The sequence below is a fragment of the Lingula anatina genome, chromosome 1, assembly GCF_051362555.1.
Source record: "Lingula anatina isolate TDL-2025a chromosome 1, LinAna3.0, whole genome shotgun sequence".
NCBI classification, from domain to species: domain Eukaryota; kingdom Metazoa; phylum Brachiopoda; class Lingulata; order Lingulida; family Lingulidae; genus Lingula; species Lingula anatina.
In genome coordinates this window covers 70,705,208-70,721,161 of record NC_141767.1, presented here as the reverse complement: position 1 = coordinate 70,721,161, position 15,954 = coordinate 70,705,208, and the positions used below count along the sequence as shown (strand labels likewise).

The 15,954-nt window shown below is 35.6% G+C and overlaps 2 protein-coding genes across 4 annotated transcripts; both read left to right on the top strand.

Annotated features, from left to right (window-relative positions):
* Window positions 1–175: 175 nt before the first annotated feature.
* On the top strand, window positions 176–11,524 carry LOC106173909 (BBSome complex member BBS2). Of its 2 annotated transcripts, none has more exons than XM_024074428.2 (22): window positions 176–313; window positions 1,123–1,287; window positions 1,567–1,785; window positions 2,117–2,242; window positions 2,450–2,512; window positions 2,645–2,722; window positions 2,948–3,052; window positions 4,031–4,117; window positions 4,643–4,720; window positions 4,944–5,001; window positions 5,202–5,299; window positions 5,530–5,637; window positions 6,161–6,217; window positions 6,859–6,892; window positions 7,282–7,345; window positions 7,696–7,803; window positions 7,975–8,101; window positions 8,266–8,394; window positions 8,696–8,833; window positions 9,028–9,140; window positions 9,320–9,468; window positions 9,807–11,524. In XM_024074428.2, the coding sequence occupies exons 2-22, from the start codon at window positions 1,171–1,173 to the stop codon at window positions 9,911–9,913; spliced, it is 2,163 nt and encodes a 720-aa protein (XP_023930196.2). In that variant the 5' UTR covers window positions 176–313; window positions 1,123–1,170; the 3' UTR covers window positions 9,914–11,524. The 2 variants fall into 2 exon arrangements, with proteins under 2 accessions (XP_023930196.2, XP_086855052.1); XM_086998926.1 differs by lacking the exon at window positions 6,161–6,217 and adding an exon at window positions 5,834–5,890.
* Window positions 11,525–12,828: 1,304 nt separating this feature from the next.
* On the top strand, window positions 12,829–15,855 carry LOC106173910 (uncharacterized). 2 transcript variants are annotated; one of them, XM_013555244.2, is made up of 2 exons: window positions 12,829–13,800; window positions 14,468–15,855. In XM_013555244.2, exon 2 carries the CDS (start codon window positions 14,495–14,497, stop codon window positions 15,434–15,436), a length of 942 nt encoding a protein of 313 aa, XP_013410698.2. In that variant the 5' UTR covers window positions 12,829–13,800; window positions 14,468–14,494; the 3' UTR covers window positions 15,437–15,855. The 2 variants fall into 2 exon arrangements, with proteins under 2 accessions (XP_013410698.2, XP_086855065.1); XM_086998939.1 differs by lacking the exon at window positions 12,829–13,800 and adding an exon at window positions 13,962–14,132.
* The last annotated feature ends 99 nt before the right edge of the window (window positions 15,856–15,954 follow it).

Here is a 15,954-nt window from a genome sequence, read left to right as displayed (position 1 = left end):
ACCTTGACCTAGCAAGCTAAATATTTTAAAATAATCGTCCAATTTAAATCTTGACAATATTATATTTTCTATTCAAGTTATTAAAATTATTTTTGCAAAATTTCATTCATAAAACAGGATGGTTAGTGGAATTTATTATTATTTTTGTTATTACAAATAATTCACTGCGTGACAGAAATTAGCTGCATAGTTTCTATCAACTAGTTTCCACTGAAGCTACCTGTGAGTTGGTGCTGATTCGTGCATAAATACATTCTGGTGCACTGCAGCGTCTCTGAGGATCATGTTGTAAACGAATAAGATAGTTAAGAAGGTGGGCATACACTGCACTAGACAAACACGTTTTCTTTTGTCGATAAAACTTGATTTTCTTATGTCAATGAGAGAGAGAAAATGTGAAAGTATTAACTAATAGTGCATCATTGCCAAAACTGCATTAATCAGCAATTTTAAGGCGATCAAGTACAGCATTTTGGGAGAGACTTAACTTGTAAGCACTGTGAGTTTTTTTTAATGTTGTTAAGGGGAGGGGCGGCTCTAAAAACCGATTAAATTGTCCACATTTACTATTACCTGGCCTTTACATTGAGATAAATGGCTGCTCATATGTCACCTCCATGAGTGGAAGAATTAAACAAAACCTCACAGAAAACCTTTATAACAGCATGTCATACTATACCGCAATGTTTTATACTGATATGGTTAATTTGAAAAAGAAAACAGCAATCAATCTAATACAACTGTCATACAAACCTTATGACCTACAGTATTTTAATCTATAAGGGGGTTGAACATATGTCACTTGCAGCCTTACTGCTTAGATTAGTTAAACTCAGTAGCAGACAATAACACTACAGGGAAACCAACTAGCTACTGGCTTGAAGATTTTCTATTGAACTTATAGTTTATCCAGGAATATCTGCCCAGTTTCAGAGCTCTTTTTTTCTAAAAATACATATACCAACAGCTAAGCATATCTACTTATATGTAGCCTCATCTGTTCAATTTCAGAGTTAAAAATCTGTATAAAGTGTAATATATGTTTATATTTGTAATTCATATAGACATGAGGCAGTAGTTAACATCACAGCTGTCTGTAAGAATTATCTTTTTTTTTTTCAGCAAAGGTTATATAGGGATTCAAGTGCTTTGAAAAAAACAACTTTCAAGATGCTGGTTCCAATTTTTACCCTGAAGTTGAATCACAAGATCAACCCACGTATGGTAACTGTGGGGAAATATGATGGTAAACACCCCTGTCTCACCTGTGCTACCACTGCTGGCAAGGTAGGTGTACTCATATATTATATTAGAGACCATAAGTTCTGTTGAATTGGATCAAATATAACTGAACACTCCAGCACTGAAGTAGAATAAAATATAATAAAACGTTATTTTGAATTGTTTGGGTTGAGAAGTAGAATATTACAGGTGCAGACAACAATGTTATAGAAATACATCATCTTTGTAATCCCAGAGAAAGGACCCTATTGAGTCAGGCAAGCAGAAAGAGTTATAATTGACATGTAGTGTGAGTGGTGTCAATCCTTTCCACTGTGTTCTCAGGTGTTCATCCACAACCCTCACACACGTGGAGAGAGAGGAGGAAGAATGGAGGGTTCAGCAGACACAGACATCAGTTTACTGAACATCAACCAGGCTGTGAGTGCAGTGTGTGCAGGGAGACTGGACGCTTCCAAACCAAATGACATCCTGATGGTGGGCACACAGACCAACCTCCTGGCATATGACGTGGACAATAACTCAGACTTGTTTTATCAAGATGTAAGTATTATACCTATTTCAAAACAACAAGTTCTTTTAATGTAGTTAAATAATTTGCTTGTTTTTGATGCTTAGATTTGAATACATTGATTATTGTGACTGGAGGTGTTTGAGGAATTGTTTGTTATCATTTATTATAAATATATTTTTGTCAGATAAAGTAAGTGCTATGTTTATTTTCTTCATAACTTACTATTACAAAAAATTCAGAGCTACATAATTCAAATTTAGCATGGTATAATCATTAATATGATTGTAGTTATTTCTTTCAAAATATTTTTTGTCCATAAATTCTAAAGTAGATGGAATTTCAATATGTGCATTATTTCAGACCCCTGATGGTTCCAATGCTATCATAGTGGGTCACCTGGGCTCCATAGATACCCCTCTGGCTGTGGTGGGGGGCAACTGCTCCCTACATGGATATGATTATGAGGGCAATGACCCCTTCTGGACAGTAAGTGAGACATTATTTATTTTCTGAATTTGGTAAAATTTTGTTTCTGCTTCAGTGCTTCCCATAGTGAGGATTTATATGGCTTGACATTTTGTGTTTTACTTGTTGAATAAATATATTTCGTGTGCTTTTTTCATTTGTTTGGTTTGTAACGGATGTTAATGTTTGTTCACCTATGCTAGACTTTAATGTATCATTATGTTACAGGTAACAGGTGACAATGTTTGCTCCCTGGCCATGCTAGACTTTAATGGGGATGGAGTTAATGAGGTAAGGAATAGTTTTATTGTCATAAAGTTCTCATAAGTAATTTACCATTTATTTGTTTCTGTTCATTGAGTAATGGGTTTCTTTAAAAACAGTATTAAATTAGCCATCAGTAAGGTTCTTTTTACTTTACAGTTGATAGTTGGATCTGAAGACTTTGACATCCGAATATTCAAAGAAGATGAAATCATTGCAGAAATGACAGAGACAGAGGTAATAGCATTTTGTTCAATTTAGATAAACATCATGATTATGTTTGAAACTTAATATTTGTGTTGACAACGCCCATTGCATGTTGAAATGTTATTGGCTATGAAAGTAAAGGTTTTTAATGTTAGACAATCACCTCTCTGCAAAAGATTATAGACTAAAAACAGGCTGCAATTAATTTATTAGTGTATTTTTTTTCATACAATTGACTTTTTCCCTTGACTTCAGACCATCACATCCCTGTGTAAAATGATGGGGAGTAGGTTTGGTTATGCCTTGGCCAATGGAACAGTGGGTGTATATGACAGGACAGCCAGGTACTGGAGGATTAAGGTAAGTAGGTTTGGTTATATCTTGGCCAATGGAACAGTGGGTGTATATGACAGGACAGCTAGGTACTGGAGGATTAAGGTAAGTAGGTTTGGTTATATGTTGGCAAATGGAACAGTGGGTGTATATGACAGGACAGCTAGGTACTGGAGGATTAAGGTAAGTAGGTTTGGTTATATCTTGGCCAATGGAACAGTGGGTGTATATGACAGGACAGCTAGGTACTGGAGGATTAAGGTAAGTAGGTTTGGTTATATGTTGGCAAATGGAACAGTGGGTGTATATGACAGGACAGCTAGGTACTGGAGGATTAAGGTAAGTAGGTTTGGTTATATGTTGGCAAATGGAACAGTGGGTGTATATGACAGGACAGCTAGGTACTGGAGGATTAAGGTAAGTAGGTTTGGTTATATGTTGGCAAATGGAACAGTGGGTGTATATGACAGGACAGCTAGGTACTGGAGGATTAAGGTAAGTAGTGACCACCTCTGGGATTCAAATTCATAGTCACTATGGGGAATTAGCATGATAAGGTAAGATGGTTACAGTTATTTTCTATTGGTGGGTATTCTTCAAGGAACAGGGGATACTTAATTCTTAAACTTATTCAAAACACCGTACCTGAAATACTTTCCAGGTAAAATTTTTCTTGATAAATTTCTGCTGTCAACGTTGTGCATGGGCTTAAATAGCAATATCTTTCATAAACAGTTGAAGTAATTTGATCCCAGTCCCAGTGGTATGTGTTAGTTATATAATGGCTATTGAAAATAACTTGCTTATTTTGTATAAAAAAAAGCTCCTGTCCCTGTATTTAGTTTCTACATGGAAACCAATTTTTCCCTCAACTGTGAGTTCTAAATAATATCACAATTGCTGTTATGAAGCAGATTCTTCTTGCCAGTCGTCACTTGTATAGATCTCATAAGGAAGTAGAACACTCTAGCCAGCCATTACTGACATACATCTGTCTGATTTCAGTCCAAGAACCAGGCAGTCACTATCAACAGTTTTGATCTGGACGGTGATGGTGTGCCCGAGTTGATCACAGGGTGGAGTAATGGCAAGGTAGGAGGCTTGTTCTCTGTGAAATAGTAAAACATTCCATTATATACTCAAAAAGATTTAATCCTCAACCTATGAGACCACAGTTATTTAGATCGATCTATCCCCCCTGGGGAGTCTCACTAGATTACTGTCAGCTTAACCAGCTTAAATGTCTGTCCTGACTACTAAAAGGTGTAAGGGGGTAATTAACTTTCGTGCGCACTTGGCTACCGGAAGCTGACAGCAATTTAGCGTGAACCCCCAGTGAGTTAGGTCAATCCAGATGGATCGATCTAAATCTATGGGAACCCAGTCTAAGACTCTTACAGCTGGTTATTTGAGATTTAAAAATACAAAAATATTGTAAATGTAAGGTATAGCCCATTTCATGTGTCTCAGCATTTTATCTAGTTGGGAGTCCTTTTTATAGAAAGGTGAATTACACCTAAATGTTGATATACTTTGCTGTCCCTAAATGTGTTCAATCTAAAGATATGTTGTTGTCAATAGTCGTACAAGGTAGCCAAAAAGTGTATTTGTTTTCAGATTGACGCCCGCAGTGACAGAACTGGAGAAGTTGTGTTTAAGGATAATTTCACAAATGCAGTGGCAGGAATCGTTGATGTAAGCACCTGAATATAAAGTGTCAAGTTGATGTCTGACACAGTTAATTACAAATAAAGTAACTACTGCTGTGGTGATAAGTCTCTCTCACTGGCTGTAATCCAAAGTAACTTTACAGCTAGTTTTAATCACCATGTACATTTCAAAATTTGAAGTGCCCTTTATATTGGATGTTGAGTATTGTAGATTAAAATGTTGATATATGTTATAACTTGTTTTTCAGGCTGATTATAGACTGGATGGACAACAGCAGCTGATCTGTTGTTCAATAGAAGGAGAAGGTAAGGATATTGATAGGTAATAATATCATTGAACAGTGATGCACTGAAGGTATATGGAACTTTTATACTTATATGAATAAACGATAACCTTTTTTTAGCAGTCATGAAATTCACTACAAGTAACTTTTGTATAGTCAGTGACTGTATGGTTAACAGTCAGGGTGAACTGTATTCTCACTTATCCTGTGGTCGTATTGCAGTCCGTGGTTATAAAGCAGCACCCCAGGAAATGAAGGGCAACCTGATGGACACTAACGTGGAGCAGGAGACGATCCGAGAACTCAGCCAAAGAAAACAGGTTAATATGGACAATAATGATGGTTTTCACATTAAACTGGGGTAATCTTTACCAATACCAGGCATTAATGATATATTTGATCATTTATCTCAAAACTATTTGAAACTACATTTAAAACTGATAAATTGAAAGCAGGCATTATACTAGTATATATTTTATTTCAACTGAAGTAATAGCATGCCAGAGAAGTAAAGTACATATCAGTAAGACATATTATTTTTTGCTTTAAGAATCTCCTCCTTGAACTGAAGAATTATGAAGAGAACCAGAAAGCTGCCCAGTCCAGCAGACCGTCTGGCTTGGGGGACCTGGACCAGGGCCAGATGGGCATCATTCCTGTGAGAAAATCCAGATTTTTTTCCTTGTTTTTTATCCTTATTTGTCAAAGTACCTTAATTATTCTATTAATCTTATTGAAAATTAATTACAGTATTAAAAAGCATCATAAAGTTATACAAGTTGTCGAAAAGTTGAATACAAGAATTCATTGTCTTTCTTTGCTCTTTTTTCTTTCAATTTCTTTTCTTCTTGTAGGAAGTTACAGATTTCAAAGTAGATCTCTTTGTCAATCCAGGCAACTACAAATTAAATGTAAGAATTTTGAACTTGAGTGTTTCCAGCAGAATCTTTGTGATGATTTTTTATTTACTAACAACCCCCCTCCCCCCGAAAAGAGGGAAAAAAAGAAAAAAAAAGGTGAGGAAGGGGGACCTTCTCACTTAATTTGGAGATCAAAATTTTGAAAGCATCGCTGTAATCCATAGAAAAGAAAATATATTCAACACAAAATTTCTGCTGGAAATGATATCATTTTAAATTTGAGTGTTGAGAATTTATAATAGAGTATTACATGTATTTCAGGCTAACACTCAGTTACAAACTACTCTACAAGTCAATCATGGGAAGGAGGGTAAAGCTGTAAGTGTTATCTAGGTGGCTGTAGATCATGAGCAGACTATCTACTCTTTTGTTTGCCATTTTTTTGTCACCTATTTCTATCTCTCTCACTACACTTGTGCTTTTTGTGCAGGGACCACTGAAAAGACACACTGTGTACCACCACAGGGGCCAGTATTTCCTTTTGAGTAGTGCAAGACCCATTTCACTAGATGAGGCTAGCATCACTATCAGGCTTGTCCTAGTTCTCTAACTAACACGTAACATCTTGTTGCTCTGTTCTGCTTCAGCTGCTAACACACTCCCAGATGCTTGATGGAAATATTTCTTTTGCAAAGTATCTGAGTTTGGTTCTTGAATTTTAAAAGTTTGCTTTTCAGTCCTTGAGAGCAGGGTTTGTGTGGGGTTTTCTTCAGTTAAATGTTACATTATGGATATTTAAGAAAAATGATATGTGTTGATTTTAGAGCTTTTTGTACATCCTGAGGGGGACTTAATGTAAATGAAGATTTATTTCACGTTTAGTATATATTTAGTTATACTCATTAAATTGGATGTTTCATTGACATTCAGATCAAATAATCAATGTGTATTATTTTTGTGGCCTAATAGATTAAATTAGTATTATTTTTTATTAATTATGAATTTTTTGTTTCCTTCAGCCTCATGTTGAACTGAATGTTTGTACTACAAATGGTGAGTTTTTTAAATTTTAGTGTAAAAATTCTTTAACAGTGAAGTTTAGATACATTTTTTTCTCCCACTGTTAAGTCATTTTCTGTTATTTCTTGTTATTGTGTCATTGCATATGATTTTTCTGTTTGTGGCATTTGGCTCAAATATTGTGTTTTGGGATTACCAGGGACGGATCCAGAGTTATTTTCTGACAGTCTTCCAAATTATCTTTGTTGATCCATCCTCCATTTTCTGACCGTCTTCCGACAGAAAAAATTAGATACCCATCAATGTAAACTTGAAAATCTGACCGTCTTCTGGAAGACCCAGAAGACGGCCTAAATCCGCCCCTGATTACTATGTGTTAAATGTATGGCAGATCCAAATATAATTTTTTAAAAACATTACAGACACAGTTGTAAGAGCAGTGCTGATATTTGCTGAGGGCATATTTGAAGGAGAGAGCTATGTTGTGTGAGTAAAAAATATTTCATTTTGTTCTTATATACTGTAAAGACAAACATTTAATGGATTTTAAAATAAAAAGAAAACTGCAATGGAGAATAGATGATGTGGCTTTCAGTCAGATTGTTAGAAAGAATCATCCTGAGAGTTCCTATCATGAACTATATCTGAGTGGTGTTATTGTATGTTCTAGTCACCCAGTCAATGTGGGAGTCAGCTCCAGTCTGAGGGTTCCTATCATTAACTATATCTGAGTGGTGTTATTGTATGTTCTAGTCACCCAGTCAATGTGGGAGTCAGCTCCAGTCTGAGAGTTCCTATCATTAACTATATCTGAGTGGTGTTATTGTATGTTCTAGTCACCCAGTCAATGTGGGAGTCAGCTCCAGTCTAAGAGTTCCTATCATTCCACCCAAGGACGTCCCTGTGGATCTTCACATCAAAGCTTTTGTAGGATTAAGGAACAGGTATTGTTGTTTTTATTTAATAAGGTTAACTAAAATCCAATGCTTTGTGACTTATCTAATTTTTTTATTCTCCATTAATATCTTTTTACAACATTAAAAACATTACATGATAAGGATTATCTGAATCTATGGTGCCCCATATATATAAATCTCTGTGTATTTTCTCCACAGCAACCAGTTCCATGTGTTTGAGTTGACCAGGCAGCTGCCCAGGTTCTCTATGTATGCACTGTGTGGTGGGGAGGTACCAGAACCCAAGAGTTCTGTTGTGTTCCAAGTCAATGAAAGAGTACAGAGGGTAAATACAGCCCTTGATTGAACATATTTTTTTCTTTTCTGTCTTTTGAAACCATATAATGTAGTGGGGAAAATCTTCAGTGTATGTAAAAAAGTAACAAATAGTGGATGCATTATCAGTATGAAGATAAAGTTTGACCCACACATGAATGATATTCTTTGTAGGTTCTTATGTGGATCAACCAGAACTTCCTGCTTCAAGAAGACTTGGTCTGTCCTGGCGCTCTGGACGCCCGTTTCATGTCTCTCAGGGGGGCAGGACCTCTGTGTGTCAAGATGGAAACTAACGGACAAGTACGAAGTAGTTTTTTATTTTTTATTTTCTAAAATTGTGGGCAAGTAAGGAGTAAATTTGAATTTGTACTTCTTTAAACTAATGGATAAATAAGCAGTAGATTTAAAGGTTGTTTAAACACAAGTTCACGTTTACTTATTTTGTAGACTCAGCACAGAAATACAGTCCATATGTTTGTGTTTTAAAGATTTTATATATAGCCAACAACATGAGCTCATTACAGTGTTAGGTTAAATTTTGATAACATGTAGCATTAAAACAGACCTGTGTACACTGACAATATTTAATTTTTTATTCCAGGTAACAATCAAAACAGATGACATGGATGTAGCAGCAGAAGTTATACAGAGTCTTGCATTGTTCCTAAAGATTGAAGATCTACAGGTGACGGCAGACTTCCCTGATGAAATGGAGGCTCTCAGGCTGACACTGATTAAAGTAAGACACTAGGAGTGCTATACAAAGCTAGCTGCTTAGTCAAAACACAAGATGTAGGGAGACGACTCTTCTAAAATTCTTAGGGATAATAAGGAAATTGTATTTTCTGTCAAAATATGTATATATTACTAGACTTCCAGTGTTAGAATTAAATGTAGCTTATCAACCCAGTAATAGCACCTGTTATGTTTTAGGTTGATGATTTCCATGCTGTTAGACAGAAACTGACAGCAGAGATGGCGGACCACTCCAACCTCATCAGGAGTCTGGTGGTGAGGGCAGAGGATGCCAGACTGATGGGAGATATGTAAGTGTAATTATATTAAATCTAAATACTGTTTAAAGTTCTGCAGGTGATTTTTCCTGATATTTATTTATTTATTTATTGTTATTATTATTATTTATTTTTTTTTTTTTTTGAAATTCAAAGTTGTTCCCTTACTTATTGAAACAGTTAAATAATAATTCTTTTGCTAAACATTCCAGGAAGAACATGAAGAAAGGTTACATGGAACTGTTTGATCTGAACAAAGATCTGATCAATGGCTACAAGATCAGATGTAACAATCACACAGAACTGCTGAGCTGTCTGAAACAAGTCAATCAAGTCATTCAGAAGGCAGGAAAGCTGAGAGGTGAGACTTATGTCAATCTTATGACCAGTTCAGGCACCATTACATATTACTAAGTTATATTGCAGTATATTTAATAACATTCAGTATAAGTAAACTCTGTGCTATTCACCTGCACCATTAAATTAGTTAAAAATAAGATTAGACATGTAATTTAAAATGAATATAGTAACATATATAAGTATATAGATGTATATATAGATATATAGCTACAAGTAAATTAACGAGCCAGGAACCACAAGCTGCCAAAATTAATATTTATGTATTAGAGTAATAGGGAGCTTGATTGTTTGTGTAAACTTAGATAATTTGTCTAATCCAACACATGGTGTATCTTCCAGTGGGTAAGCACAAGACACAAGTGGTGAACGCCTGCAGAGACGCCATCAAGAACAACAACGCAAGTTCTCTCTTCAAGATAATGAGATCAGGAGCTGTGACATCATAATGTCCTTGACATTGTGACACTTTTACCACATGGACACAGACAGATATGTGTGCTTTTATAAACTCTCCAAGATACAGGGGCAGATTGAGGGTCTTCTGGAAGATGGTAAGAATATAAAGTTTACACTGACGGATATCTATTTTTTCTGTCGGAAGATGGTCAAAAATGGAGGATGGATCAACAAAGATAATTTGGAAGACTGTCTGAAAATAGCTCTGGATCCGTCCCTGAGATAGCAAGATCAGATGTGATGACATAATGCCCTTGTCATGTTGACAGTTTGGAAACAAAAGGAAGATAGCCACACAGATTGAAATAATTATATACACTGTTTGTACCTGGAGGACATTGGGATATAAAAGGAAGGTCAACCATTCATTTCTCATTCATCATTAGCGACCTTGAATTGTCATCACCCAAACGTCATGCTTTTAGTAATCTTAATATTTTAAATACCATTTCATATAGGTGTTTATTTATTTATTTCTTTATTTAAATATATTTATTTATTTATTTTTTTAGCTGTCTGAGTTCAGTCCAATATTTGCATCCAGCTAAAGGCAACCATTCATGCATGGTTCATGTTTTAACTTGTGTAAAAGAAAAAGTTGCCAGAACTTCTTGAGTACATGCAGCAACCTACATCTTGTAGCGTTAATGTGACTATTTATTTAGAGAAAAAGGAAAATGCTTTTTTTTTTTTTTTTTTTTTTCAATGAAAGACTTTCAAGTTCTTGGGATAGAATTGCAGCATATATCTGCATAGAATTCCGTCCATGTGAAATGTTAAGATTATCAGGTATATGGCAATGACAGCATCATTTCAATGCGGGAAATTGTGAAATTGTATATTCTTTTAAAGTCATAGATTCTTAAATATAGGACATTCCTATTGAGTGGTAGCAACATAATAGAAAAGCAGGCTACATTATAGTTCTATTCAGTTTAAGCACCTCAAATGCTATACAAAGTATATCAATCATATTTTGGAAGATTCCCAAATTATTTATTGGAATATTTATAATTTTGCCCATTGAAAAAATGAAGAAAAGATCAGATTTTTTCTTTGTCATTTCATTAATAGCATTAAAATATGTATTGTATAATGTATGAGGTATATTCCAAAGCAGGGATTGTTTTAAACATTGTGATACAAGTAGCAGTAGACAAAAAATTTAAAAAACAGTTTGTGGTCAGCTGTTTCCGTGCACACATATCAAATAAACCAGTGTATGCTTAGAATATTTTGATAAGTGAATCTAAAAATTGATGTGGATGTTTGTAAGAGCAAGTGCATGTGTGTATGAATGTGTGTGTGTGTGTTTGTGTGTGTGTGTGTGTGTGTGTGTGAGAGAGCATGTGTGATTATGTGGCTATGTTTGTGTGTGTAAGAGAGAGAGAGAGAGAGAGAGGGAGAGAGGTGCTTGCAAGCGCAGGGACTGTCTGTTGTCATGAATTCACAGCTGTACTTAACTAATAGAAAACTCAAAGGAGTCAGGTGTGATGTTGTGAAGTAATTGTAATGTCTGCTCTTTGAAGTATAATATGCTTCATGTTTTTCTTTTATTTTTATTGTAGTTTTTTTTCCAAAGAATACATATTTTCTTGAAATCATTGTGTTTGTAATGGATTCTCATGGTTTCATGTTGATGGCAGTTGCAACGTAAATAATTTCCTGTGATGAGTAGGTTGAGTTTCACGTCAGATGAAAGGCAGAGAAAATTGAGCAGCCAGTCACAGCACACAGTCAAAGACTCACGGGCTTACTTTCCTCTTGGACTTTTAATGGATGCCATTTAATTTTCCTTTTCTATTCTTACTTGCGTGATATTAATGGAATGGGCCAGAAGTTCAATCACTTAATGTCTTGTATTTTGTATTGGTGCACATTTTTTTTTTGGGGGGGGGGGGGGGGGGGTACTAGTCAGTACTACTATACTGCATGCTGAACCAGTTGTCATGATTAAAGAAAAATATTCAAATGATGTCAGTACCTCCTGAAATTTTACATCATTTATAGGACAGAAGTATAGCATGTGTATTTGATCTTTTTCTAAATAAGTTAAGTCTGTTTTATGGTTCCCTTGCCCCTGTGTTGCCGAATACTTGCTCAGTCTTGGATACAGATGAAAGGTTATGTAATCTCACATCTTGACATATATGTAACATGATCCATATTTCTAATGATGTGTAAAAGTAGTTTCACTCCCCAGGGGCACTATTAGAGGACAATATAGGCCCAGGGTCTTATGTTCTATTTCTAGAGCTTCCTAAGTTGCCCAAGTAGCTAGTCTGTCATTGACAAATATTGATTATTGACAAGAGCTAATGTTAAAAGCGTACATGGATTTTACAGAGAAAGTTTCTATACCCTTCTCCACATCTGCACTGCTTGATCATTGACTGCCTTTAGTTTATTAAGAAAAATGATATCTTTTTTATGCCTCGTCCTTTGTGAAGAATCAATTCTAAATGCAAACAGTATAATATTTCTTCCATCTGTAGAACAAGTATATTTAGTCAAAGGTTTGGCTTTTTTAATCCTTTGGTAGCTGTGTTATCACTTAAGATGAAGAGGATTTGAAGTCTAACAGGTAATGGTATTTAATGAAGTATTTTGTTGTTGTTGTTGAGCTTTATAATTTTTGAAAAATAAAAAGTAAAAAAGTTCTAAAAGTTCAAGGTCATAATCCAGCTTAGTGTAAATGCACTGTACCAAGAAGGAAAGCATTTTGTTAATTTGCATGCAGGGGATTTTCAATTTGATCCTTATAAAATCCTTTTATCAATTTTGTAATATTTATGGCTTGACTTATCTGTATCTGTGTTTAGATAAAAGGTTAAAAAGGGGTTAGAAAGCAGACGGGGGGAGGAGGGGGCAGACACAGGGATTTCATGTTTCATGGGGAGATCATTTTCATCTTAATCATATTCGAATTTGCAGCTTTGTCTCATCTTTTATATAAATCATATTGGTTTAAAAAGGATGCATGAAGAAAAAAACTGATGACAAATTCTCAGTCTTTTTACCCTCCCTGACAAACAAAAAGGAAAAAAAAGATCAGGAACATGGATAAGCAAAAGGATCACCTAATCACTGCAAGTGCTTACCCAAAACTAGTGCCTGTACCTCCCCCTCCCACCCAAGTCTAACCCCTAGGATGCTTTTGTCCTAAATTTATCTGTGCCACAGTTTCAGTTTTAGGGACATTTGAGTGAAGTTATGTAAGCCTAAGACCATTTAACTGAAGTTTGATGATAAACCAAATAGGATAAAAGTCATTTGTAAATAATAGTAATCTATTTGGTCATGTATATGTATATATGCATGTCACGTTACGGTTGACATTGGGATATAAATTTATCTCAGATTTATCTTTAGTTCGTCTCCCGTTCATCCCCCAAATCCTGGTGCATCGCCTAGCACCGTCAAACATCGAGTTTAGGGACCACATCAAATAATCAGTAATATTAATCAATTATTTTTAATAAATGAATGATATCTGACATTTAGACACATATCATCATACATTTAGATCAACCTGGTAAAGAAAGTTCACTACACACTTTCAGGGCACCCCAAGTGAGAGCTACCTCAAATATTGATATTTTGACATGGCCCCTCTTAGCTGGGCCTTAATTGATTGGATTTCTAACAAGGTTTCATCGTTTGATCAGGCACCTGTACGGCACATTCTGAAGTTTGTTTTATTGGAGAACCGTCAGGAGCATACATAATTGATAGGATTTGAAGCCACCTCCATTTGCAATCAATCACTAACATCACTAGCAACAGTATTAGTGTCTGGCAGGCATTTAGGCGGAGATGAAGCTTTTTATCAACACACAGTAGTGGACGACATGCGATGGAATTTGAGCAAAGAAAGGTAGGCTGCAAATTTAGCTTGTTTTAATAAATGTGTAACATGTGGCTTTACAGAAAAAATACTTTTTTAAAAAACTTTTAAAGTAACTTTTTTATCAGGCCTCCCTAACTTAATGATTCATTGATCATATTTTTTTCTTCTCTTTTTTTTTTTTGTCTATGTACGTATATAAGGGTTTTCTATTTATTGCTTCACTTTATTAAAACAATGTTAAACAATGCCAGACATTTGCTTGAAAATTTAAATAGTTAAGCTTTAGAAGTGTTCCAACACAGAATAAAACATTTATCTGTTACTAATGAATTGCAGTGACAAGTTGACAGAGCTCAGAGGTATTACAAGTACTGTTAGTTCAACTTGTTTTCAGTATCACAATTGGTGATGGCTAGAATGGGTGATGTTATTTTTTAACAACTTTTTTAAGGACTTTCAAACTCACCAAACAAATAATCAGACTTGTTCCAAATCTTTTACACTTGAAGAAACTTATTGGCATCAACAGTAATTTCATAAATGGCGTACATTCATTAGTTTGACTTTTCAACACATGGGTATTGATTAGGTTAACTGTAATCAATTCAATGTTATACACTTGAACACTTGTCTGCAATACTCATTATAGTCAGGTGAAATGTTAAGATAACATAAAATGTCACCTTATTTACAGAGCCAGTAGGACCGAGGTCTGAGAACTATGAACAAAGTGATGGACCAGCGGTCATCTCAGCCCAAGTCCAGCTTGACCAAAGTGCTGCTCAAGGACAATGTGGCGATGCAGCAAGTCCTGGAGAAACAAATCTCCACTCTATCAGTAGAACAGAAGAGAATTGAAAAGATTCTTGAACTGAGCCGAAGAACTTTCATTCACAAACAAACTAAGAAGCAAAAACAACTGGAAAAGATTGGTCTGACACATATCTCGATTTTACCAAATATCGACCCTCACCAGACTCGTTGCCAAAGTTCTTCAAATGCCAGAAGGCTACACTCAAGGTCAAGGTCAAGTCCACAGGTTCACTGGGATTTACCAGGGTCAAGGTTAGAGACAGGTCAAGGTCAAACTGAAGCAACTATGATTACTCACAGATCTCTGACAGATCTGAATAGCTGCAGTCTAAAAAAATCTGAGGCAAAAGTTGATTCAAAAGAAGAGTTAAAAATGCCTAGAATAACAGTAGATGAAGGGGATGCACCTGTGGCTGACAGCCGGCCTGGATCATCTACATTAAGACATTGTAAAAGTGCCGGCGATTTACAACGGTCTTTGTCAGTTCCGGATGATGTTCACGATAAAGACCAGGAAACCACCCTGCCCTCTCTAGAAGACACAATGCAAGCAAGAAGACACACAATATTTTCACCAACTCAAAGGCAATTCACAGGATATCCAAGAGGGTTTTCTTCAAAACTGAGAACTAGACGTGCAACAATAGCATTCCCAGTATTAATGGACCAGTCGCAGGTAATGAACGACCCACGGTTCCTGGGACTGAAGAATGCATTAATACCTCTAAACGAACCAGAGCCAGAACCTGCTGAGGAGAGCAGTGAGGAGAGCGAGGAGGAAGAGGAGGAGGAGGTGGTCAGACGACCAAGAAATGCCATGTTTATCAGTGCAGCTGACCTGGATGATTAATTGTCACTGTCTTAAAAAACTGCCTCTCCAGATATCGCTGACTGAAACAGTGAAATTTCTTATGTTGATATTATATAAGAAAGTTGCAACATGCAACAGAATTTATCAAAGTGACCCAGAGAAAAATTGGCGCATTCATATTTTATCCTTATCAAAATATTTCAAACTTCAGCTCTTCAAACATAATTGCATTTTTATGTTACGTTGATATAGGGCATACCAGTGGGTAATTTGGAGTAAATTTCGGCAAGATCAGCGTGTACTGTGGTGCAGAGAGATACATCCCGTATGCCAAACATTGGGTTTATTATTGATGTTCACTTTTCTTCTCTTCAATATAAAAATAAATAAATAAAATTTTAAAAGAATATTGTAAATAATATCCACCTAATTATTCAAAAAATTACTTTTCTAGGGAATGGATTTTGTGAATAGTTTTCACTTTAACATCATATCAATCAGGTTATGGATACAGTCCCTGGAAAATGCATCCTTCATATTCAGAACAAGTTCAGTCT